The 27,092-nt window shown below is 48.0% G+C and overlaps 1 protein-coding gene across 7 annotated transcripts in view; it reads left to right on the top strand.

Moving 5' to 3' along the window:
* FAM120B (family with sequence similarity 120 member B) overlaps positions 1-27,092 on the top strand; it is a 408,137-nt gene that overhangs the window by 209,765 nt on the left and 171,280 nt on the right. For all 7 annotated transcript variants that reach the window (XM_069769279.1, XM_069769283.1, XM_069769281.1 and 4 more), the window contains one exon: positions 5,994-6,200. In XM_069769279.1, coding sequence (XP_069625380.1) covers positions 5,994-6,200 — 207 coding nt within the window. The remainder of the gene's footprint in view (positions 1-5,993; positions 6,201-27,092) is intronic.

The following is a 27,092-nucleotide window of genomic DNA, read 5'->3' on the forward strand; positions in this document are numbered from 1 at the left end:
CATAACTTTCTGATTTAAGGGCATAATAACTAAAAGTTTGAAAACTGCAAACATTTTTTTACACTATGTTACAGAAAAACAGTCTCAGAATCAGTTGAAGCGTTCCACAGTTTTAACCACAAAAAGTGACACTGGTTAGATTTAAAAAATTTGGTATGGTCATTAAGGTCAAAATTGGCTCGGTTACTAAGGAGTTAAGGATCTTCCACCTCCCTCTAAATTTGTCATTGGTACTGATGTGTGCCATGACCCCTGGGTTTTCTCCAGCCCCACCCAGCAATCTGTCTATCCGATCCATAATATGTCGAACCCGAGCACCTGGCAGACAGCACACTGTTCAGCATTCACGGTCTCGGAGGCAGATGACCCTGTCAGTCCTAATTATAGAGTCCCTTCCACCAACATCTGTCTGGCCTTTGCGTCACTCCTAACTCCCTCTTTCTTGCATCAGTTATTTTCCTCGTTGCTAGAAGCAACGTCCTTCTTAGTATTCCTAGTTCTGGGCTTGCATTCCCAATATCAGCCAGGCATATTTACTAAGTTGTGCCAGATCAGGACTGGGCTCCCTGGCACTTTTACCCCTAAGCCTTCTTTCAGCTGTTACTCAGCTATTACCTCTGTTTCCTGATCTTGCCCACCTCGACTCTCCTCCATAACACTGGCTTCAGCCAGAGCCGCTCAGTGAGCTCTAAACTCCTCCACGTTTGCAATTCTCCCTAGTGTTATAAGCTGCACATTTAGATCCAGAGCGTTAACACATATAGCCCGCTGGCATCTGGTGCAGATACTGTACATAGTCGTCTTCAAATGGCTGTACAAGGCATGCGTACATCTCACAAGATACACAGTCCATGGAGCACATAGTATAATGTTGCTTTTGCAATCAACTGAGTTGAGCGTAGTTCTATTATTTTCTGCTCTAAAAATCAGAACACAAATAATGTCATGACGTGTTGTGTAACATTGCTTCTAACCTAGTGGTAGCTAGTCAGTTATTTCATGACACAAAGGCTAAATATTCCGTATTGGAGGCCATTGTCAGAAAACACCACATGGTTCATTGTCAGAGAGCTTGTCTGTTCTCTCATTCCAGTCATTCTGTGGTGCACAATATTACCCGCTCTACATAAGGACGGGATTTGAAACATTTACTATTTTTACCGCCAAAATAAATGCACAAGCTTTTCCATGCTGAAAGATATAATTCTGGGCTTAAATACATGTAGTCATTCACTTCCACTAACCTTCCGCATACCAAGAGTAACGTGACAGCCACGACAGTGCCAGTAAAACCGGTCATGGCAGCTGTGTACAAGAAAGTTGGCCTACGACCCTTTCATGTTCTATATTATTACCTGCCTAGAAATGAACATGCGGTTTCTGAGGCCGCTGCTCTATATAGTTTTGTTCTAGTTTCCCCCTAGCAAAACTCCTTCACTGAATACATCTAACAAAATGGAGACCTCATGAAACTTTGTCTCAAGTGCACATAAATTACTTTAGTACGCTCTTTAGAAACATCATTTCTGAGCAGTTTCTTATGTTTACTAGTGGCCACACCAGACTAGAAATTCTCAGGGTACAGGTTTTAGATAGAGCAAAAAATGTTCCCAAAACATACCTGTCCTTTCACACAAAGGGCTCAAAGTGTCCCGATGTGGGCCAATGGGATAACTTCAAGATGCACAAAAATATCTGTAACATTTCTAGGTGTTATTGGCACACACATAAGGGATGCGACAACTGAAGTTCTCAGGATTTGACTGTTTGAGGTAAATTTTGTCTCAGAAAAACATGCTGAGCCAGGTTACAGTTGCGACCTTTCTGGGCGTTCGCCATTCCTCCTCCATGATGACAGAAGCCTCTCCCTGCTCCCCCCCTATAACAGAAAGCGAGCGGCTCCTGCGAGAATATCAGTCCATTTCCTACCAGTAGCTGTCCCTTCAGTGAGGCGGCCTGGCAGCATATTAACGCCATTTACCTACAGACTAACCTTATGACATCTGTAAAACAGCTGATGTGCAATTAATGGCTTTAAATAAGCAAGTAAAATAAATAAAAGATTCCATGTAAGAATTGCAGTTTCCTGTACTTTTAATACAAGTGTATGAAATAAAACAAGAAGGTTGGAGCCTACAGAGAGGAGACGTAAATGAGAATTGTATACCTCATCATTCGTGAACTGGGCCATAGGGACCTTGTAAGCTGCATATGGGAAAGGCTATGCGTGTATCGGTATCTTGGGAGAACATGGTTGGCTTTGTTTTGCTAAGTAAAGCGTCATAAATCTTGATGGAAGCTATTACATGGACTATATGGATCAAAATCTAAAGTATTGATAACATATTTGGATTGAAGTTGGTTCCTCTGTGTTTCCACAAGTAAGGTCACCGCTTACGCCTCTAGATGGGCCGCGCTGCCGTCAGCATTCGCTGCCTGCTTGTGGTGGGCTATTCCTGGGCCCAATTGCTGTTTATTTTCATAACACTGCAAATAGAGCAATGAAGCAAAAGGGAGCAATATCTGTCAGCAATTGCACAAAGCTCACTTAAACTGTTTTTTGTTGAGAGAGATCACTTTACACACAAGAGCCTATAAAACTCTACAGGGCTGCGTATAAACAAAAACAGGCCGCCTGTTTACCGCTAAATATTTACTGTGCTGCAGGAGAAGCCAAGATAAAAAGGAGGTGAAACACGTTCAACTGGTTTTCTCTGCTTTTTGAGACCACGAGGAGGCCTTCCAGCCGCACAGAGGCAGGAAAGACATCCACCATTCTGAATGTTTCTAAAGTATGTTTTGGAAATATTGACTGGCACAGACCCAGACGCACCATTAGGAAAATGCATATCGCTCATCATGCTGAGGGAGATCCTGAGTGAGGATAAAGTCTTCACCTGCTGTAGGAAGCCGAGAATGAAATGCTCACACGCCTCTATAATGAAGGATAATTGGATAATCCAGATCAAGAGTTAAAGGGAAACTTGTATCTGATTTAAGGCGCCCATTTTCAGAGAAAATATATTTTGAACATACAGCCCAGATCCATGGCGGGAGACTACACGAGTCTGGCAGCACATCTGTTGGCTCTTCCCGGCACTGCTAGCGGTGACTGACAGGCCTTTCCTTATGTACACATTAGACCTATTAAAGGGAACCTGTCACTTGATCCTGCCCATACCACAGGCAACATGACACACAGCATGGTAGCACAATTGCAGCCAGGTACTTTTTCTCTGAAAAGCTTCTGCATTTCAGAGAAGATGTAGTTTGATGAGCCAGGACAATAATCATAGACTTGACTAGTCAGGCGCTGCCTCTGGTTGGCTTCTCCCCATGTGTGTACTTAGTGACAGCTGTCTGTCAGGTGGGCCATTGTTGCAACCTGTGAAGGACCTCAGCGGCCCACGTGGTAAGGGGCCTTCTACCCCCAAAGCTGCGAGCAGCGTCTATCCCAGAGATATAAACTGCTGTATTGCAATGAACTGTTGGGCTGCTAAGGGCCCATATACGGTGCCTGCACAAGGGCTCTCTTCTGTCTGCGTCCGCTCCTGCTCTCAAATACAGGGGAGCGTTTCAGAACAAAATCTACCTTGCTGCAGTCAGTTAGCCAGGCTCTAATTTGTGTTTTCTGTGGTTTATGCAGTATGAATCGACTGACAGGTTCCTTTTAACTACTGTTCACACAACTGAACTATAAACAGGGTCCAGGAAATGTTTCCTCTAATCATTGCAGTGTTATGTGTGTAAAGGAACAACGTGATATTTACTGCGCTATAGTACAATCAACACTTATTGTTCTGCTGATTTGGGTTATCTGGGAAAATATGTTAGATGTTTGCAGTGTAAACTGCAAGGAAAGATTGTATGTAAGTTCCTATGTAATAATGGGAAGAGGCTGATGTCATTAATTCATAGGGGTGTCTATGAGGGGTGGGCTTCACTTTTCCGGAAGAAGTATTTTGATTTTAGGATGTATATACTGGGATTAGGAATACATCATCTTGGAAACGCTCTGGTGGAGACTATAACGGACTCTAATCTCTTTTTAAGTATTTGAAATAAAACTCAGTTTTTCAACAGTTGAACTGAGCTGGACCACACACAACTTTTTTCCATGTTGTTACTTGTTTCCAGAGCAGGTCACATGGGTCCTATCTGCCATTTGTAGATTTACATTTTGCCCAGACATCAGTGTGGAGAACTAGCGGCTAAAACTACATCTCCCAGCAGACCTCATGAGAAAAAGATAAGGTAGAGCTACAGCCCTAAATAATGGATGGCTTAGAGAAACCGTTTTATAAAAAAAAATCAGCAGATCATTATTAGTAAATTATAGACCATTGTGTTGATATAAATGTAGCTATTATGTAAAAAAAAAATCTAAATTTAATTAGATTCCCATAATATAACAACTCTACCTGGCTGATAGGTTGGAAAATCATGAAAAAAAAAGTCTGCAGACAGGTTTGATTTTGGTATGTATTCTACCACCACATACTGTATATCCATACTCTGTGATTATAGCTGATAGACATTGAGGTTTGGGTCCTTCATAAAGCAAAGGGTTATAAGTATGGGTACATGGAGTCTTTTTCAGTTCGATTCTACTGGAAACCAGCCTGAAAACAATGCGAAAAGAATGAACGTATGCACAGTAATGTATAAACGACTTGCTGTGCACATGTTCCATCTTCTATAGCTGCTTCTAAGTGCTTCAGGCTTTGAATGACGTGACGCGGCTAAAAGAACTGACTGGTCCATTTGTCTGCTTGGAAGTCGCCGCTATATTATATAGGTTTAAAAAAAAACTCCAGTGGCAAAGCCGCCTCAAAAGATGTCCAGAGAGATGTCACAATAGAGGCTTTGGTGAAAACACCTCTGGCATTTCCATGAAGTGTCTTCTGCTTCAAAACCAGTGTGGGTACGCCGGTGTCTAAAAGACTGGATCTCAAAGAGGTTTTACTATATGTATGCAAAGCAATTTGGTGAGAAATGTCCTGACTACTAACTGATCTGATATGCTAGACTAAAAGTTAGACGGGAACTTGAGATGTTTGTCAGTGAATCTTGTCATTTGGGTTGGATCCACCAACATTTCTGTGTCTGTGGTGTCTGCCTGATTGTAACAGAATTGCTTGCTGCCATCCGAATTCTGTTTTGCTTCATGGCTATCTCTGCTGTTGAAATTCATCTTGCTGAGAGACCCCAAAAAACATCAGATAGTGGAAGTTTGCGCCAAAAATTTGGCAGTTTCAGACATGCCAAACAACATGCCTATACCAAGTAAACCAAGATCTCAGTAGGCTTTGCAGTCGGGTGGAGTGGAAGCAATGCACCTTCTCCAGATTTTAAAATAATGTTATCTAATACTATTATTGTATGATTAGTTTATTAAGTTTCAAAGGAATTTAGAATAATTTAGAAATGTTAATATTGGAAATGTATTTTAGATTCTTTTAATCTTTGGCACCTATTGATTAAAATAAACACCGCTAAGCAGGGTGTTGTACTGGTGTCTTGTGCTACATTGTCAATACAGTAAATTTGGTATTCCTAATTATGAAGGAGTGGACGCCACAGCCCAGACAAGCACTGCTACCGACAGACCAGTACACAGGAGACATAGGCATATTGCACAAGGCTGGAGCAAACAATGGATAAGATTCCAGAGTTACATACCTGCAAGGTGTGGCGAGGAAAGAATGGTGGCACTTGTGTGGTTTGTGTGCAATGACTTTGAAGGAAAACACCTGCTTTTCTGGAAAGTGTGTAAAATGTGCAAAGGAAATGGATGAAAGAAGTGCAGTGTGATTCCTGAGTTTATCTCTAAACATACATGAATTTAGCTTTTATATACAGAGCCCACAGTTTCTCCTGAAATCCTAAAATAGGTGTAGATGAGCGTCATGTCACTGACTTGGCTTTCACATATGAACCTTTTGAGAAATAAAATCGACACCTTTCTCATCTCTTTATTTCCCCATTTATAGCTTCCTTATGTGGATTCCAGAGCTGTTCATCTGGCTTTTCTTTTTCTCCGTGGTCTGATTACATTGATGGCGTGTAACAGTGCCTGTGGCTACCCCTTTAACATGTTGGACTTGATGCCTTGGAAGACATTTGATGGAAAGCTGTTTCATCAGAAATACCTGTTGTGTCATGACCACAGACCCGTGGATGTGATCTTCGAGAAAAACGTAAGTAGATGCTTTAATATTTTATTGTGGCATTGCAACGCAAGGAAATTCCATGGGTATTAGTGTATATGTTAGTGCTGTGATGGTTAGAAAGAAGCAACCTGTGATTCACCAGCTATTAGCCAAGTTAACTTTATTGGCACCTTCTTACGAGCTGGGCAGTGGCGTAACTAGAGTCTGGTGGACCCTGTGCAACATTTGGACCGGGCCCCCTCATCCTGAAAAATTTGTTATGTATACAGAGGGGAGAATAAGTATTTGATACACTGCCGATTTTGCAAGTTTTCCCAACTACAAAGAATGGAGAGGTCTGTGATTTCTATTGTAGTACACTTCAACTGTGAGACAATCTAAAAATAAAAAAACAGAAAATCACATTGTATGACTTTTACATAATTAATTTATTGCCTTAAATAAGTATTTGACACAAAAGAAAAACAGAACTTAAAGGGAACCTGTCATCAGGATTGTGCTCAGTACCCTACAGACAGTGTCAGTTTGGTGTCGTTATACTGATTAAAATGATGCCTTGGTTGATGAAATCCATCTTGTGGTTGTTGTTTAATCTGTATTTGTAGTTTTCAGTTAATGAGATTTTCATGCTCCGGGGCGGTGATGGGTCTGTGCGAGGCAAAACACTTCAACTGGATGTACGTCCTTGAAGCTTCTGCTGGCATTGGCTGGCCCCTGACCCGCCGGGCCAGGCGCAGCAGTCGCTACGTCGCTGGAGCTGCATGTGTTCTAACCATGCAAGACACCTGTTGAATCTCTATTTCTTGAGCCTCTATTTCTTTCGTTGACATGGATGGTGTCCCCTACTTCATCGCTTGTGCCATACAGCACAGGACTGGCACATATCAAATGTGTTTTCCTAAATTTTAACTTGAGAATTCATTTTCTTTTATGTCTGTGTGCAAGTCCCAATACCACTTCTGAGTCATTGACTTTATCACCCGCACCTTCAACATGTATGCATTTTCTTTTTTAAACTTGTCTAATTGAGGATTATACAAAATAACAAGGTTACACAAGAATGTACAACATAATACAAGAGTAAACAGCATTTCTCATTGCTCATTAAAGAAGTCGATCACAACTAGGACAACCCCTTCTCATAACCCACGCGTGGCCCCAATAAAATAAAAAACCTGGCGCGAAATCAGCGCTGGCATCACTGTCCTTGCCTTCCGACATTTCGAACATCGAGAGGAAGTCTGGGCTGCAGCTGCTCTCACTTCCTCTTGATGTTCGATTTGTCTGATGGCGAGGACAGTGACACCAGCTCTGATTGGGCGCCAGGCTCATGTGTCATAACAACTGCATTAGAGCGCCAGGACTTCCAGTGCTAACACCACTAGCACGATGTCGCCACTAGAAATGAGAATAAGCTTTTTTATTTTATCGCTGCCAAATATTTAGATTAAGAAGGGGTTGTCCTAGTAGTTGACAGCCCCTTTATTAGCTATAGCCTTTGCGAGAAAAAACAAAGTATCCTTAAGAAGAATACTAGGGTAGTGAGGCCAGATCTCCTTGTCAAGGATCCCTAATAAACAAACCTTAGAACACCGGAGGGTACAGGAGGTTGTATGATACCAATGAGGATAGCTTTGACCTCTTTCAAGAAGTCTTCAATAGGAATAAGATAGGGTAAGAATTTCAAATGAGGTAAAATCATGCATGAAATTAAAGATCTTATTACTTGCCGCACCAAATATGTAGTTTATACAATCATATGCCCATGTCAGTTTTATTATATGAGGAAAACAATCAGGCCACTTTGCACAAGGTTTAGGGAGCACTATCATTCTATCGCAACAATGAAGGGGGCGCTAAGATTCATTAAACACATTCATGACTGACTGCCATAACGCAGATCCTAATGTGTTAAAATTTGCTGAAATCGAAACACGTAGAATATCCACCTCGAGGTGGGAACAGTAATAGATTGCTTCTCCAAAGAGAAACTAAATGGATACTGGATTCCGAAGTGCAGGGTCCTCCAGGCTTAAATGATGAATCAGATCTGTCGGTCTATCTGTGACATGGTTTTTACTATGTGCACATGTGATGTATAATCGCACTAATTGCGCTCACCCATCCTTTTCACTTCCCCCACTGTTGTATAAAGGAAATGAGGTAGTTTTACATAGCAACATGGACCAGTAGGAGCGCAAACTGTGAAACGTTAAAATCACTTCTCCTGATGCTATAACACTTTTTGTCATCTGTCCAATTTCAAATGAAAATTAAAAAAGAACTGAATTTCCTTCAAACAAGGGTGAGTGCTGACTTTCTTTTTCATTTGTTACTGTGACCATGTGACAAGTGGAAGTTGTAGCATCGTTCCAAAAGAGCTTAGACACTTGTGAAAGAAGCTTTCTATTGGTGCTTCAACACTACTGCTTAATTGTATGTAGTGCTTACCAGTATTACAAGTGTGAGACATCTAATGGTTATCAGTGTTACCACTGTGAGACATGTAATGGTTACCAGTGTTATCACTGTGAGACATGTAATGGTTACCAGTATTACAAGTGTGAGACATGTAATGGTTACCAGTGTTACCACTGTGAGACATGTAATGGTTACCAGTGTTACCACTGTGAGACATGTAATGGTTACCAGTATTACAAGTGTGAGACATGTAATGGTTACCAGTGTTACCACTGTGAGACATGTAATGGTTACCAGTATTACAAGTGTGAGACATGTAATGGTTATTAGTGTTACCACTGTGAGACATGTAATGGTTACTGTTGTTACCAGTTTGAGACATGTAATGGTTACCAGTGTTACAAGTGTGAGACATGTAATGGTTACCTGTGTTACCACTGTGAGACATGTAATGGTTACTGTTGTTACCAGTGTGAGACATGTAATGGTTACCAGTGTTACAAGTGTGAGACATGTAATGGTTACCTGTGTTACCACTGTGAGACATGTAATGGTTACCAGTGTTACAAGTGTGAGACATGTAATGGTTACCAGTGTTACCACTGTAAGACATGTAATGGTTACCAGTATTACAATTGTGAGACATGTAATGGTTACCAATGTGAGACATGTAATGGTTACCGGTCATACCACTGTGAGACATGTAATGGTTACCAATGTGAGACATGTAATGGTTTCCAATGTGAGACATGTAATGGTTACCAGTGTTACAAGTGTGAGACATGTCATGGATACTAGTGTTGCCAGTATGAAACATGTAATGGTTACCAGTATTACCACTGTGAGACATGTAATGGCTACCAATGTGAGACATGTAATGGTTACCAGTGTTACCACTGTGAGACATGTAATGGTTACTGTTGTTACCAGTGTGAGACATGTAATGGTTACCAGTATTACAAGTGTGAGACATGTAATGGTTACCAGTGTTACAAGTGTGAGACATGTAATGGTTACCTGTGTTACCACTGTGAGACATGTAATGGTTACCAATGTGAGACATGTAATGGTTACCAGTGTTACCTCTGTGAGACATGTTATGGTTACCAGTGTTACAAGTGTGAGACATGTCATGGATACTAGTGTTGCCAGTGTGAGACATGTAATGGTTACCTGTGTTACCACTGTGAGACATGTAATGGTTACCAATGTGAGACATGTAATGGTTACCAGTGTTACCTCTGTGAGACATGTTATGGTTACCAGTGTTACAAGTGTGAGACATGTCATGGATACTAGTGTTGCCAGTGTGAAACATGTAATGGTTACCAGTAGTGTTGAGCATTCCGATACCGCAAGTATCGGGTATCGGCCGATATTTGCGGTATCGGAATTCCGATACCGAATTCCGATACTTCCCGCGTATCGGATACCGGAATCGGAAGTTCCCAGAATTCAAACTGAACGCAGCAGCCAATGAGGAATGATTGGAAGTGTGGGCACATCCTGTTTAGCATGGTGGGCATGTAAGTACTGGCAAGGCTGTGATTGGCTTCTGAAATGATGTCACTCTGCACTATAAAAAACGCTGCCGCCATTTTGCGCTCACTCTGCTGTGATTTCAGTTAGGGACAGGACGCTGTGGGTCAGTTGAGATAGCTAATTGCTTTATTTTCCTTTCCAAAGGCTAAGTTAGCAAAACGCTGTGTGTTCTTCACTGTTCACCTTGCTCTTGCCTTGCAGCGCTGTTTTAACAGCGTTCTGCAAGGTCTCTCTCTGTGTGTGTGTGTGTGTGCAGCTCACTCTGTAGTCTGTGTGCAGCCATATACCCGGTTGTATTCAGCTCAGGGGGGGTTCACACTGCCTCACACAGTTGTCCTTTTTTGCTCATAGTGCAGCCTGCTGCACATTTTTTCTCAAATTTCCTATTAGTGTTTTTCCACCCGTCTCCAGCTAAATTGTGGAAAAACACTACATAGGATAAACTAGAGGGGGTTTTTTGGGCCTTGCAGCACCGTTTACGGCTGTCTGCACGATCTCCGTGTGAGCCCAGCTCGCCCTGTAGTCTGTGTGCAGCCATAGCCGGTTGGATTCAGCTCAGGGTTCGTTACTGCCTCATACCTTGAGAAAAATTTTCCTTTTTTTCAAATAGTGCAGCCTGTTTAAAATTTAAAAAAAAAAATTCCTATTAGTGTTTTTCCACCCGTCTCCAGCTAAATTGTGGAAAAACACTACATAGGATAACCTAGAGGGGTTTTTTTGGGCCTTGCAGCGCCGTTTACGGCTGTCTGCACGGTCTCTGTGTGAGCGCAGCTCGCCCTGTAGTCTGTGTGCAGCCATAGCCGGTTGGATTCAGCTCAGGGTGCGTTACTGCCTCATACCTTGAAAAAAAATTTCCTTTTTTTCAAATAGTGCAGCCTGTTTAAAATTAAAAAAAAAATTCCCTATTAGTGTCTTTCCACCCGTCTCCAGCTAAATAGTGGAAAAACACTAAATAGGATAACCTAGAGGAGGTTTTTTGGGCCTTGCAGTGCCGTTTACGGCTGTCTGCACGGTCTCCGTGTGATTTAAACTAGCTCTGTAGCCCGATCTGCCAAAAAAAAAAAAAGTAAAGTTCACCAAACACAACTTAACACTTGTGTAGGCCACATTTGAAAAATAATAAAGTTTAGTCCACACTTTACAACATTAGTGTTTCTTACACCTGTTAGGAGGAGCATTTCAGGAATAAGCACACTAAGGCCTTAGTACTTTTCTGCTTATCTTTATCTGTCAACCAAGATGAAGAGGGCAGGGAGTAAGGCACGTGGGCGTGGGCGCGGAGCAGGGAGAGGAGCAGGGAGAGGACGTGGTGATTCTGTGCCTGCTGCGGGCGCCGGTGACTCGTCGTCACTCAGTTTCAGCAGGGAACAGTCCTTCATGCGCAGCTTTGTCAGAGAGCGCCGTGCACCGCTGCTGCGTGAAGACCAAATTGAAGCCGTTGTCGGGTGGATGGCAGCTAACGCCTCGGCATCGACTTCAGTTAGTGCCACATCCTCTCAGGCACAGACCACTGGAGAGCAGCCATCTGTCTCTTCACCACCTGCCAAATTGGCCAGGCAGTCAGAGAGCCCAGGACAGGAGCCGTCTCTACTTCTGTTCTCTGAATCTCTTGGCTTGGAAACAGGGGGCCAGCCAAGCAGCATTGGAGAAATGGAAGAAGAGGCAGTGTGCAGTGATGCCCAACAGCTTTGTCTCTCTGACTCTGAAGAGGCGGGTGGGCCAGTGCCTCCGGTGACCACAGCGCAGTACGCATCTGATGATGAAACTCAGGTGCCGCTTTCTGGTGCGTACTGTGCTGCCGAGACTACCCAGGAGGAGCAGTTGGTGGCAGAGGGTAGTGGAGATGATGAGGTCGTTGACCCATCGTGGCGTGAGGAACAGGAAGGTGGTGGGAGCAGCTCTGAGGAAGAGATTCCCCTTACGGGCCAAAGAGGGAGAGGGAGGGGGAAGACTGCGGAGCCTGTAGCCTCCACTTTGGCACCCGTTAGGAGCCTGTCTCTGTCCAAAGCCAAAAAGGGCGCTCCCAAGACTTGCAGTGCCTGGTCCTTTTTTGACACAGTTGCAGATGACATTTGTTTTGTCAAATGCAAGCTGTGTCATCAGAAAGTAAAAATAGGAAAAATGTCAGCAACCTCAATACCACAAATATGTGGAAACATGTGCGGACCAGGCACGCGGTGGAGTTACAGAAACAGACTGAAGATGTAGGCCAACCAACAGCGGCAGCTACCACCTCTTCAGCTTGTGTTGCCTCTTCCTCCAGCTCACGCACAGCTGGTTTGGCTTCCTCCCAGGATCGCCATGGAAGAACCTCTGGCACTGTTGTCCAGAGACCTTGTGTAATTCCACCCACAGCACCACCTTCCCAGTCATCCTCACTCTCCCAGTCTACTCTACAGCCATTGGTAGTACAGGCATGGGAGAAAAGGCGGGCATTCTCGGCCAACCACCCCCGAGCACAGGCTCTGAATGCAGGCATTGCCAAACTGTTGTCCCTGGAAATGCTCTCGTTCAGGCTGGTGGAGACTGACAGCTTCCGTGACTTGATGGCATTGGCAGTCCCACAGTACAAGGTGCCCAGCCGCTTTTACTTCAGCAGGCAAGCTGTCCCTGCCCTGCACAGGCATGTTGAGGGAAACATAAAACATGCGCTACTGAACGCCGTCAGTAGCAAGGTCCACCTCACCACCGATGCGTGGACCAGTCAGCATGGACAGGGGCGATACGTTTCCCTCACTGCCCATTGGGTTAATGTTGTTGAGCCAGGTACAGATCGTGCGAGTGGCGCAGGACGTGTCCTGCCCACTCCAAGGATTGCAGGAATCCAGTCTGTACGCATTGACTCCTCCTCTTACACAAGTTCCTCAGAATCAACTCTGCAGGAGCCGTCACAGTCCACCTCCACATGGACCCGTGAGCGTTTACCTATGACCGACATGAGCACAGCCGTGGCCAAACGTCAGCAGGCCGTCTTGAAACTTGTTTCATTGGGGAATCGGAGCCACACAGCGCAGGAGCTCTGGAATGCCATCAAGCAGGAGAGCGATGTGTGGTTACTGCCAGCGAATCTCCAGCCAGGCATGGTAGTGTGTGACAATGGCCGAAATCTGGTGGCAGCTTTGGCCCTTGGCAACCTCACTCACATCCCATGTCTGGCACATGTGCTCAATTTGGTTGTGCAGAGTTTTCTGAGGGACTATCCGGATCTTGATGCCCTGCTGCACAAGGTCCGCCTAGAGTGTGCTCACTTGCGGCGTTCCAGCTTGGCCAGATCCCGCATTGCTGCTCTGCAGCGCCGATTCCGCCTTCCGGAACACCGCATCATATGTGACCTACCTACCCGGTGGAATTCCACGTTACATATGTTGGAGTGGTTGTGTGAGCAGCAGCAAGCAGTTATGGAGTACCAGCTGCATCAGGCGCAAAGAAGTCGCAGTCAGCGCCGATCAGACTTCACAACCACAGAGTGGGCCACTATGAAGGACGTCTGCCAGGTTTTGCGTCCTTTTGATTATTCCACGCGGATGGCAAGTGCAGATGATGCACTAGTCAGCATGACTGTCCCCCTTATCTGCCTGCTTCAGCAAACTTTGCAAGGGTTAAGGGATGATGTTGTGGAAGAGGTGGAGGATGAGGAGTCACCTTTTCCATCAGCTTCTGGAGAGTCAGCGCCATGTGGTTCCTCACAAAGGGGTACGCAGGGGCCAATTTGTGAGGAGGATGAGGAGGAGTCAATGGAGGAGGAAGAGCTCCGTCCAGAGGAGGGAGCGACACAATTGTCCAGTGGTCAGTGTGTACAGCGAGGGTGGGGTGATGACGAGCGGGCAGAGATCATGTCTCAAGCAGGGGACAGCATTTCTGGGCCAGTTGGCACTCTGCAGCACATGGTGGATTTCATGCTGCAGTGCCTGAGAAACGACCGCCGCATCGACCACATTCTCAACATGCCTGATTATTGGGTGTTCACCCTCCTCGATCCTCGCTACCGGGACAACGTCCAAAACCTCATCCCAGCGTTGACCCGGGAGCGTAAATTGTGGGAGTACCACGACACACTGGTGAATTCCATCATCTTCTCCTGTCCAACTGAGAGGAGTGCTGCTAGTGCTTTACAAAGCAGCTCAGTGCGTCGAGGCAGTGGGGGAGGCTCTGCCCAAAGAGGGAGCAGAAGCAGTGCCTCTGCCCAAGGCAAGCCCAGTATGGCACAACTCTGGCACACTTTTGTGTGCCCGCCCCAAATGTCTACACCATCACCGGCGGCTCCAGTCAGCAGGAGGCAACGGTTCCGTCAGATGGTGACAGACTACATGGCTTGCCCTCTTACTGTACTCCCAGACGGCTCTTCCCCGTTCAAGTTTTGGGTCTGTAAGCTGGATACATGGCCAGAGCTAAGCCAGTATGCATTGAAGGTGCTGGCTTGCCCTGCGGCTAGTGTCTTATCGGAACGTGTCTTTAGTGCCGCAGGTGGTGTACTAACAGACCGTCGCATGCGACTGTCCTCCGATAACGTTGACCGGCTTACTTTCCTGAAAATGAACCAGGCCTGGATCTCGCAGGAATTTGCCACTCCTCTGCCTGATTAAGTAATTGGGTGTTATCCAGGTCTCCTGCTGTGTTCATCTTTCTACCACCTGAACTGCTATTCCTGGGCTCCAACACCGCCAGTTGCGGCTCAGAAGTGCAGGCTGCACAGTAAAAACATACGACCCAGTGTTATTGGGTTTCAGTAACGTCAGCTGATCCCCAGCTGTGTAGCCGGCAATGTGTCCTGCGACCGCCACGCTGGCACAACAACCTAAATGTTAGGGAACCTGCCCCTCCCCCGCCCCCCCCGTTGTTTGTTACTGAAAGAGCCATCTTGTGCAGCACTAATGCTGCACAAAGAAAAGGTAGCTCTTTTGGTTTAGCTCCTTGCACACGCAGAACTTAACACTTATAAAATGTGTTCACTGATACCGTTATACCGTCCCGGAGCTGGGACTTTCCTTCGTAATGTGACGCAGCACAGCCGTCATTCCTACCCCCTTGGTGCCATGCGCTGCCTCCTCAGCGTTGTTTGAAGCTGTCACGGAGCCTGCGCTGTTCTGTTATCCCTTGGGCATGCCCTATTTGCGCTGCCTGTCTTCTGACATAATTTGGTGTCAGGCTGGCTGCACCTGTGCGGCCGCGCTGCCCGAGATCCCGCCTCGCAGTGTCTTCTGATTGAGTCACACTGCGGGCCTGGGATCCATGGGCATGCGCAGTGCATATCTTCCCCTCGGGCTCTCGCTCATTTCCCTCCGCCTTCTTTAGACTGTGCACCGTCAGCTGATCCCTAATAGCATGCCAGGGCCGTGACACCGCACAGTCTGAAGAAGAGGGAAGGAAGGGAGTGAGAGTCGAGTATATGCACTGTGCATGCCCATGAATCCAAGGCCCGCAGTGGGATTACGTTAGACGAGACTGCGAGGTGGGATCTGGAGCAGCGTGGACGCACAGGCACTGACAGCCTGACACCAAATTATGTCAGAAGACAGGCAGCGCTAATTGGGCATGGCCAAGGGCTAACAGAACAGCGCAGGCTCCGTGACAGCTTAAAACAACGCTGAGGAGGCAGCGCACGGCACCAAGGGGATAGGAATGACATAAGGGGACACATTTTTAGTGTTTACTTCAGTGTTTGCAAGGAGCATAATTAAAAGAGCAACCTTTTCCTTTTGCATCCTTAGTGCTGCACAAGATGGCTCTTTCAGCTACAAACGTCTTGGGGGGGGGGGGTTAAAGGTTCCCTTTCAACTTGCTCCAATCAGGCTTCGGCCTACACTCTGTTCCTCTGCTCCTCCTGCTGACCCTGGGCTCTAACACCGCCAGTTGGTGCCTGGAAGTACTGTGTGCACAGTTAACAGTCGCTCCTCTGTTATTGGGGTTCAGTAACGTCAGCTGATCCCCAGCTGTGTGTGCGGCAATACCTCCAATCTGCTCCTCCTGCTGTCCCTGGGCTCTAACACCGCCAGTTGGTGCCTGGAAGTGCTGTGTGCACAGTTAACAGTCGCTCCTCTGTTATTGGGGTTCAGTAACGTCAGCTGATCCTCAGCTGTGTGTGCGGCAATACCTCCAATCTGCTCCTCCTGCTGTCCCTGGGCTCTAACACCGCCAGTTGGTGCCTGGAAGTGCTGTCTGCACAGTCAACAGTCGCTCCTCTGTTATTGGGGTTCAGTAACGTCAGCTGATCCCCAGCTGTGTATCCGGCAACGTGTCATGCGACCGCCACGCTGGCACAACTAAAATGTAAGGGGACCTGTCCTCCCCCCCCCCCCTAGGCGTTTGTTACTGAAAGAGCCACCATGTGCAGCACTAATACTGCACAAGGGAAGGGTCGCTCTGGAAATTATGCTCCTTGCAAACGCTGAACTACACACTCATGTAATGTGTCCCCTCACACCGTCCAACCGTCCCGGAGGTGGGACTTACCTTTGTAATGTGACGTAGCACAGCCGTCATTGCTACCCCCTTGCCACCGTGCGCTGGCTCCTTAGCGTTGTTTGATTCCGTCATGGACCCTGCGCTGTTATGTTATCCCTTGGCCATGCACAGTTTGCGCTGCCCGTCCTCTGACATCATTTGTTGTCGTCCTGGCTGCGCCTGTGCGTCCACGCTGCCCGAAATCCCACCTCGCAGTGTCGTCTAATGTGATCCCACAGTGGGCCTGGTATCCATGGCCATGCGCAGTGCATATACTAGCCTCTCACTCCCCTTCTTCACGCTTCTTCAGACTCGGCGGCGTCAGCTGATCCCTAATTGCATGCCACGGCCGTGACTCCGCACAGTCTGAAGAAGCAGGAAGGAGGTGAGTGAGAGGCGATGATATGCACTGCGCATGCCCATGGATCCCTGGCCCGCAGTGGGACTACATTAGATGACACTGCAAGGTTGGATCTCGGGCAGCTTGGACGCACAGGCACTGCCAGCCTGACACCTACATGATGTCAGAAGACGGGCACCGCTAACTGTGCATGGCCAAGGGATAACATTACAGCGCGGGCTCCGTGACAGAACCAAACAACGTTGAGGAGGTGGCGCACAGCACCTAGGGGGTTGGAATGACGGCTTTGCTGTGTCACATTACAACGGAAAGTCCCACTTCCGGGACGGTTTGACAGTGTGAGGGGACACATTATATGAGTGTGTACTTCAGCGTTTGCAAGGAGCATAATTTTCGGAGCCATCATTTTCCATGTGCAGTATTACTGCTGTACAAGATGGCTCTTTCAGCAACAAATGCCTGGGGGGGGGGTTAAAGGTTCCCTTTCAACTTGCTCCACTGCAGGCTTCGGCCTACACTCTGCTCCTCTTTGATTCCCTGGGTTTCAACACTGTCAGTTGCCACCTGGAAGTGTTGTCTACACAGAAAAAAACACTAGGTGATGTGTCAGTGGGGTTCAGCACCGCCAGCTGTTCCCCTGCTGTGTAGTCGGCAACGTGTCCAGCACAAGCCACGCTGGCACAACAGAACAAAAGCTGCCACCAGTGCAGACTTCGGCCTACACTCTGCTCCTCTCCTCCTCCTGCTGACCCTGGGCTCTAACAACGCCAGTTTTTGCCTGGACATGCGAGCTGCACAGAGAAAAACACCAGTCAATGTGTCAGTGGGGTTCAGCAACGCCAGCTGTTCCCCTGCTGTGTAGCTGGCAACGTGTCCTGCAAACGCCACGCAGGCACATGAACTGAAATTGAAGGAAGCCTGCCCCCCACCCCCAGGTGTTTCTATGTATAACAGCCACCTTGTACAGCAGTACTGCTGCATTTGTACAAGGTGGCTGACTTTTTCTCCTTGCCCACGTTTAATTAAACACGTACTAAATGTGTCTCATTGAGACCATTCCACTGTCCCTGAGGTGTGACTTTCCTTTCTAATGATACGCAGCACCACCCTTGGTAGCGCTGCCCGTCTTCTGACATCATTGGTTAGCTGGCTGCGCCTGTGCGTCTGCCCTGCTCGAAACAACGCCCCTCGGTGTCTTATTTTTTTGGACAGCGAGGGTGTGATTGATGGGCATGTGCAGTGCATATGTTTGCCTGTGTTCACTCATCTCCTTCCGCCTTCTTCAGACTGGGTGGCCTCATGGCCGCGGCATGCGATAAGGGATCAGATGAGGCCGCCCAGTCTGAAGCAGGTGTAAGGACATGTATAAGCGGCAAACATATTTACTGCACAAGGCCACTAATCCCAGCCACGCAATGTGATTTTTTGAAAAAACACTGTGGGTCTGGGATTCATGTCCATCGCTAACCGCAACGGCCCACATGAAATGAGGTCAGAAGACAGGAAGCGCTCACAGCGCATGGCCAAGGGATAACAAGAGCGCAGACTCCTGTACAGCAAATAACAACGCTCAGGAAGCTGCGCCCATGCACCAAGGTGTTATTTTCGACACCTGTGCTGCTTTTCTTTAAAAAGAAAAGTCACGCCTCCACTACTGTTTTACAGTAGAATGGGCTAAATAGTGTACGTGTTTTATTCAGCGTGTGCAAGGAGAAAAATTAAGAGAGCAACCTTTTACTTGTGCAGCATTAATGCTGCACAAGGTGTGGCTCTTGTACCTTGCAACACCTGAGGGGGGGTTAAAGGTTACCTTTGAAATTGGTTCAACTAGGCTTCGGCCTACACTCTGCTCCTCTCCTCCTCCTGCTGACCCTGGGCTATAATACCGCCAGTTGTAGCCTGGAAGTGCTAGGTGCACAGAGAAAAACACCCGCCAATGTGTTTGTGGGGTTCAGCACCGCCAGCTGTTCCCCTGCTGTGTAGCCTGCATCGTGTCCAGCACAAGCCACGCTGGCATAACTGACCAAAAGCTGCCACCAGTGCTGGCTTCGGCCTACACTCTGCTCCTCTCCTCCTCCTGCTGACCCTGGGCTCTAACACCGCTAGTTTTTGCCCGGAATTGCTAGCTGCACAGAGAAAAACACCAGCCAATGTGTTAGTGGGGTTCAGCACCACCAGCTGTTCCCCAGCTGTGTAGCCGGCAACGTGACCTGCAAACGCCATGCAGGCACATGAACTGAAATTGAAGGGAGCCTGCCCCCCACCCCCAGGTGTTTCTATGTATAACAGCCACCTTGTTCAGCAGTACTGCTGCATTTGTACAAGGTGGCTGACTTTTTCTCCTTGCCCACGTGGAACTCAACACGTACAAAATGTGTCTCATTAGAGACCATTACAATGTCCCTGAGGTGTGACTTTCCTTTCTAATGATACGCAGCACCCCCCTTGGTAGCGCTTCCCGTCTTTTGACATCATGGTTAGCTGGCTGCGCCTGTGCATCCGCCCTGCGTGAAACAACGCCCCTCGGTTGTCTTATTTATTTTGTCAGTGAGGGTGTGGTTTATGGGCACGAGCAGTGCATATGTTCGCCTGTCGTCACTCATCTCCTTCCACCTTCTTCAGACTGTGCGGCCTCATGGCCGCGGCATGCGAAAAGGGATCAGCAGAGTCCGCCCAGTCTGAAGCAGGTGTAAGGACGTGTGTGAGCGTCGAAAAAATTTACTGCTCAAGGTCACGAATCCCAGCACCGCAGTGTGACTTTATGAAAAGGCACTGTGGGTCTGGGATTTATGGCCATCGTTAACCGCAGCGGCCAACATGAAATGAGGTCATAAGACGGGCAGCGCTAACAGGGCATTGCCAAGGGATAACACAAGAGCGCAGACTCCTGTACAGCAAAAAACAACGCTCAGGAAGCTGCGCCAAGCACAAAGGCATTATTTGGGACACCTATGCTGCGTCTCCTTAAAAATACAAGTCACGCCTCAACTACAGTTTGACTGTAGAATGGGCTAAATTGTGTACGTGTTGCATTCAGCGTGTGCAAGTAGAAAAATTAATAGAGCAACCTTTTACTTGTGCAGCATTAATGCTGCACAAGGTGTGGCTCTTGTACTTTGTAACACCAGAGGGGGGGGTTAAAGGTTACCTTTGAAATTGGTTCAACTAGGCTTCGGCCTACACTCTGCTCCTCTCCTCCTCCTGCTGCCCCTGGGCTATAACACCGCTAGTTTTTGCCCGGAAGTGCTAGCTGCACAGAGAAAAACACCAGCCAATGTGTTAGTGGGGTTCAGCACCGCCAGCTGTTCCCCCGCTGTGTAGCCGGCAAAGTGTCCTGCAAACGCAACGCAGACACAAAGCTGACTCCAGTGCAAGCTTCGGCCTACACTCTGCTCCCCCTGCTTACCCTTTGCTCCAACACCGCTAGTTGGGGCTGTAGGAAGACAATCTTTGATACGCAACGCATCCGGGTTCCAGCACCGCCAGCTGGTTCTCGGCAGTGTTTTTGTCACAGGTACTCCCTCGTGCCAAACCTGGTTTCAGCACCGTCAGCTGTTTCCGGGTCGTGTCAAGCTCACTGAGACGCCTATGCTTGCCCCGTCGTGGTGCGGTCGGGTTAGCCAACTCCAGGGTGCCTCCAGTTTAGGAGCTTCCTATGTGGGCTGCGTGAACTGGTAGTCAAGGCTGGTTCTGTAGTGCCAGTAGGCCCAGCTCCCCCTGTAGGACTGTTGGGGTTCGGTAACTGCGGCTGCCTCGCGGCCTAGCTGTTCTCTCCTCTCCTGTGGGCCTTGGGGTCCACCACCTGGTTCCAGCACCGTCAGCTGGTTCCGGGCCGAGCCTTTGGCTTAGGTGCCTCCTCCTGGGTATCCGAGTTCCACCAACGTCAGGCGGTCCTTGGTAGTGCTTTTAAGCGCGGGCACCTACAGCTTAGTAACCGGGTTCCAGCACCGTCAGCTGGTCCTCGGTCGTGCCATTGGCTCTTGCACACTGGGGCAACGCATCTGGGTTCCAGCACCGCCAGCTGGTTCTCGGCAGTGGTTTTGTCACAGGTACTCCCTCGTGCCAAACCTGGTTTCAGCACCGTCAGCTGTTTCCGGGTCGTGTCAAGCTCACTGAGACGCCTATGCTTGCCCCGTCGTGGTGCGGTCGGGTTAGCCAACTCCAGGGTGCCTCCAGTTTAGGAGCTTCCTATGTGGGCTGCGTGAACTGGTAGTCAAGGCTGGTTCTGTAGTGCCAGTAGGCCCAGCTCCCCCTGTAGGACTGTTGGGGTTCGGTAACTGCGGCTGCCTCGCGGCCTAGCTGTTCTCTCCTCTCCTGTGGGCCTTGGGGTCCACCACCTGGTTCCAGCACCGTCAGCTGGTTCCGGGCCGAGCCTTTGGCTTAGGTGCCTCCTCCTGGGTATCCGAGTTCCGCCAACGTCAGGCGGTCCTTGGTAGTGCTTTTAAGCGCGGGCACCTACAGCTTAGTAACCGGGTTCCAGCACCGTCAGCTGGTCCTCGGTCGTGCCATTGGCTCTTGCACACTGGGGCAACGCATCTGGGTTCCAGCACCGCCAGCTGGTTCTCGGCAGTGGTTTTGTCACAGGTACTCCCTCGTGCCAAACCTGGTTTCAGCACCGTCAGCTGTTTCCGGGTCGTGTCAAGCTCACTGAGACGCCTATGCTTGCCCCGTCGTGGTGCGGTCGGGTTAGCCAACTCCAGGGTGCCTCCAGTTTAGGAGCTTCCTATGTGGGCTGCGTGAACTGGTAGTCAAGGCTGGTTCTGTAGTGCCAGTAGGCCCAGCTCCCCCTGTAGGACTGTTGGGGTTCGGTAACTGCGGCTGCCTCGCGGCCTAGCTGTTCTCTCCTCTCCTGTGGGCCTTGGGGTCCACCACCTGGTTCCAGCACCGTCAGCTGGTTCCAGGCCGAGCCTTTGGCTTAGGTGCCTCCTCCTGGGTATCCGAGTTCCGCCAACGTCAGGCGGTCCTTGGTAGTGCTTTTAAGCACGGGCACCTACAGCTTAGTAACCGGGTTCCAGCACCGTCAGCTGGTCCTCGGTCGTGCCATTGGCTCTTGCACACTGGGGCAACGCATCTGGGTTCCAGCACCGCCAGCTGGTTCTCGGCAGTGGTTTTGTCACAGGTACTCCCTCGTGCCAAACCTGGTTTCAGCACCGTCAGCTGTTTCCGGGTCGTGTCAAGCTCACTGAGACGCCTATGCTTGCCCCGTCGTGGTGCGGTCGGGTTAGCCAACTCCAGGGTGCCTCCAGTTTAGGAGCTTCCTATGTGGGCTGCGTGAACTGGTAGTCAAGGCTGGTTCTGTAGTGCCAGTAGGCCCAGCTCCCCCTGTAGGACTGTTGGGGTTCGGTAACTGCGGCTGCCTCACGGCCTAGCTGTTCTCTCCTCTCCTGTGGGCCTTCGGGTCCACCACCTGGTTCCAGCACCGTCAGCTGGTTCCGGGCCAAGCCTTTGGCTTAGGTGCCTCCTCCTGGGTATCCGAGTTCCGCCAACGTCAGGCGGTCCTTGGTAGTGCTTTTAAGCGCGGGCACCTACAGCTTAGTAACCGGGTTCCAGCACAGTCAGCTGGTCCTCGGTCGTGCCATTGGCTCTTGCACACTGGGGCAACGCATCTGGGTTCCAGTACCGCCAGCTGGTTCTCGGCAGTGGTTTTGTCACAGGTACTCCCTCGTGCCAAACCTGGTTTCAGCACCGTCAGCTGTTTCCGGGTCGTGTCAAGCTCACTGAGACGCCTATGCTTGCCCCGTCCTGGTGCGGTCGGGTTAGCCAACTCCAGGGTGCCTCCAGTTTAGGAGCTTCCTATGTGGGCTGCGTGAACTGGTAGTCAAGGCTGGTTCTGTAGTGCCAGTAGGCCCAGCTCCCCCTGTAGGACTGTTGGGGTTCGGTAACTGCGGCTGCCTCGCGGCCTAGCTGTTCTCTCCTCTCCTGTGGGCCTTCGGGTCCACCACCTGGTTCCAGCACCGTCAGCTGGTTCTTGGCAGTGTCTTTTGCTCTTGTACCTTCTGCTCCCCATCCTGGTTCCAGTACCGTCAGCTGGTTCCGGGCAGAGCCTTTGGCTTAGGTGCCTCCTTCTGGGTATCCAAGTTCCACCAACGTCAGGTGGTCCTTGGTAGTGCTTTCAGGCACGGGTACCTCCTGCTTAGTAACCGGGTTCCAGTAACGTCAGCTGGTCCTCGGTAGTTCCATTGGCTCTTGGACCTTCGGCTACCCATCCGGGTTCCAGTACCGTCAGCTGGTTCTCGGCAGTGTCTTTTGCTCTTGTACCTTCTGCTCCCCATCCTGGTTCCAGTACCGTCAGCTGGTTCCGGGCAGAGCCTTTGGCTTAGGTGCCTCCTTCTGGGTATCCGAGTTCCGCCAACGTCAGGCGGTCCTTGGTAGTGCTTTTTAGCACGGGTACCTCCTGCTTAGTAACCGGGTTCCAGTAACGTCAGCTGGTCCTCGGTAGTTCCATAGGCTCTTGAACCTTCGGGTAGCCATCCGAGTTCCAGTTCCATCATCAGGTTCTTGGCATTTTCTCAGCCTTCTTGTACCTTCTGCTACATTACCAAGTTGAAGACCCTAAAGTCGATGACCCGGAAGATCACCCCGATGACGACGACGACGACAACCCGGAAGACCACCCCGATGACGACGACGGCGGAGACTACGACGGCGGAGACGACGACGGCGGAGACGACGACGGCGGAGATGACGACACTGGAGACGACGACATGGAAGACCGAGAAGCAGAAGAACAAGAGGCTGCAGAACAAAGAGCAGAAGAACATTAAGCATAACACTTAATATCAGAGCAAAAGATATTATCTCAATTATATGCAGAAGAAGACTAAGCAGTGTATGGGGGTGAGTCCGTTCCTCCTCGTGGTGCCCCTGGATAAAGCCTGATGCTGCAGGCCAAACTGAACGCGGACAAATGTAACTTTTGTGACTGGCAGAACGGAAGGTGTAATCTTCCAACTTTTATAGATAACAACTACGGGAATGCCTGTCACAAATGAGAATATGATGAAGAAGTAGAATAGGAAGAATAATACAGTTGAATAAAATGAATATGTAGAATAGAAAGAATAATAATAGTTGAATAAAATGAATATGAAGAATGTAATAAAAAACAAAAAACAAAAGGTAAAGGATGAAGAAGAAGATGAATAAGGTGAAGAAGAAGTTGATGTCAAAGATGATGATGAAGATGAAAGTGTGGGAAAAGTAAAAAAAAAAGAAGGGGAAGGTCGTGGAATAGTGAAACATCAATATCTGACAAAATAAAAAAAATATTTACATAGTCAATATCTTTGTCACTCCGAACGTCTTTAAAAAAAAAAAAAAAAAAACATGCTATTCTATTTGATTGGGCTAAACCTCTATGACTCCCCAAATACATCCTGCATTATTCTTAGTTGTTTTGCTTCATGTAGAATGAACCTACAAGGAAAGAAAGGGTTTATTTTAATTCCGATATTTTGGTCCCATTGACTTGCATTGGGATCGGGTATCGGTATCGGCGATATCCGATATTTTTTGAATATCGGCCGATCCTATCCGATACCGATACTTTCCGATATCGGAAGGTATCGCTCAACACTAGTTACCAGTATTACCACTGTGAGACATGTAATGGTTACTAGTGTTGCCAGTGTGAGGCATGTAATGATTTCTAGTGTTACCAGTGTGAGACATGTAATGACTTCTCTCTGCTTTCCTGATCTCACTGCAGAACTGTGCTGGATTATAGCTGACACAATGTATATACAGTGAAGGAAATAATTGATTGATCCCATGCTTATTTTGCAAGTTTGCCCACAGTCTATAATCGTAATGGTAGGTTAATTTTAACATTCAGAGATAGACTGTGAAAAATAAAATCCAGTAAATCACATTGTATAAATTATATAAATGTATTTGCATTTTGCAGTGAGAAATAAGTATTTGATCCCCTACCAACCATATGTGCACACGTAGGAATTGTGGTGCAGAATTTTCTGCACTAAATCTGCATCTGCAGATTTGGTGCAGTTTCTGCGCAGTTTCTGCGCAATTTCTGCGCAGTACAATGTAAATCAATGTGAAAAAAAAAGGTGTGCACATGGTGTAGAAAAATCTGCTGCAGAACTGCACAAAAGAAGTGACGTCCACTTCTTTGAAATCTGCAGCGTTTCTGCGCAGATTTTTCTGCACCATGTGCACAGCTTTTTTTTTTCACATTGATTTACATCCACAGACAGCTGTTTCGGGGTTTTTGCCCCTCATCAGTGTGGAGTAGGAATCTGGCTATTAGGAGCAGTGCCTAGTAAAAAGGCTATAAAGGCACAGATGATTGGCCTCGGGGAGACCAAAACATCCAACACCGTGGAGACACCATCACGTGTTTCTCAACGCAGTGATTCCAGAACACTGCCCCCATCCCTTATGGAAAATATGCAGATGCATGAAAAGAATCTGCGGAGACACCATCACGTGTTTCTCGACGCAAGCAGGGAATAGCCAGGCCTTTCCCCGGTGGCTTTCCTTCATAGGATGCTGCCCTTCCCGTGGTTGTTCCTTCCCGGGGAAAGGCCTGGCTATTCACTGCTTGCATTGAGAAACACGTGATGGTGTCTCCGCAGCTTCTTTTCATGCATCTGCCTATTTCCCATAAGGGATGGGGGCAGTGTTCTGGAATCACTGCGTTGAGAAACACGTGATGGTGTCTCTGCGGTGTTGGATGTTTTGGTCTCCCCGAGGCCAATCATCTGTGCCTTTATAGCCTTTTTACTAGGCACTGCTCCTAATAGCCAGATTCCTACTCCACACTGATGAGGGGCAAAAACCCCGAAACAGCTGTCTGTGGATGGATACCATGCTTGGCATAGGTGGCTTTCCTTCATAGGATGCTGCCCTTCCCGTGGTTGTTCCTTCCCGGGGAAAGGCCTGGCTATTCACTGCTTGCATCGAGAAACACGTGATGGTGTCTCCGCAGCTTCTTTTCATGCATCTGCATATTTCCCATAAGGGATGGGGGCAGTGTTCTGGAATCACTGCGTTGAGAAACACGTGATGGTGTCTCCGCGGTGTTGGATGTTTTGGTCTCCCCGAGGCCAATCATCTGTGCCTTTATAGCCTTTTTACTAGGCACTGCTCCTAATAGCCAGATTCCTACTCCACACTGATGAGGGGCAAAAACCCCGAAACAGCTGTCTGTGGATGGATACCATGCTTGGCATAGGTGGCTTTCCTTCATAGGATGCTGCCCTTCCCGTGGTTGTTCCTTCCCGGGGAAAGGCCTGGCTATTCACTGCTTGCGTCGAGAAACACGTGATGGTGTCTCCGCAGCTTCTTTTCATACACTTACTACACTGGCGCCTTTCTTTAACCTATATACATACATGGATGACAGGCGCGAGTTAATACCAATAAGTCCCTTATTCTCAGAGAATGTCTCGACCTCCCTCTCCGCTTGTTGTCAGTCGACGCAAAGAATGCCTTTGATCGAGCTTTATGCTGGCAGTACTCAAGAAATTTGGTCTTGGCCGCTTTTCCATCGAGATATAGCCTTGCAGTCTTGTCCTGCGGCATCTGCTAAAGTCAATGGTGCCTTGTAGTCAGCCGTACACATACAAAATGGGATGAGACAGGGTTGCCAGTACGTACGTACGTAATGATAATGGATTTAATGTGGTGGCAATTGGGAAACATGAAAATCCACATAGGGGCGCGTCAGTGTAAGCCGTTACTGTATGCAGATGACCCCTTGTTATATTTCTCCGGCCTCTTGTGTCATTTCCTTCACGTCTGTAAGAGTCTGAAAGATATGGCCAGTTGGAGCAATCGTAGTCACTGTCATGAGCACAGAAGCTCTCAATGTCTCAATAGCACTGGAGGAGGTCACGCATTCTAAGGAAAACTTCCATTGTAAGAGGAAAAAACTTCTTGTCCTGTCAAATGGGACCTATAAGAGTAATGCTTTCATTTGCTTCAATCATGTCGTGGATCCATTTGGACTTTGATTCTGTTTATCTGTTCCAAAAAATGGAACAGACAAAAGGAATGCCCGATTTCATGATTCAACCTACCTGTAAAGAGTAACTCAATAATATATGTCAAAATGAGAAACTCTGTAATATATCTTATCAAAGCAATCTGATTCTTTCTCCTTCTGGATTGTTCAATAATTCACAGAATTC

This window comes from Ranitomeya imitator, chromosome 5 (genome assembly GCF_032444005.1).
Source record: "Ranitomeya imitator isolate aRanImi1 chromosome 5, aRanImi1.pri, whole genome shotgun sequence".
NCBI lineage: Eukaryota > Metazoa > Chordata > Amphibia > Anura > Dendrobatidae > Ranitomeya > Ranitomeya imitator.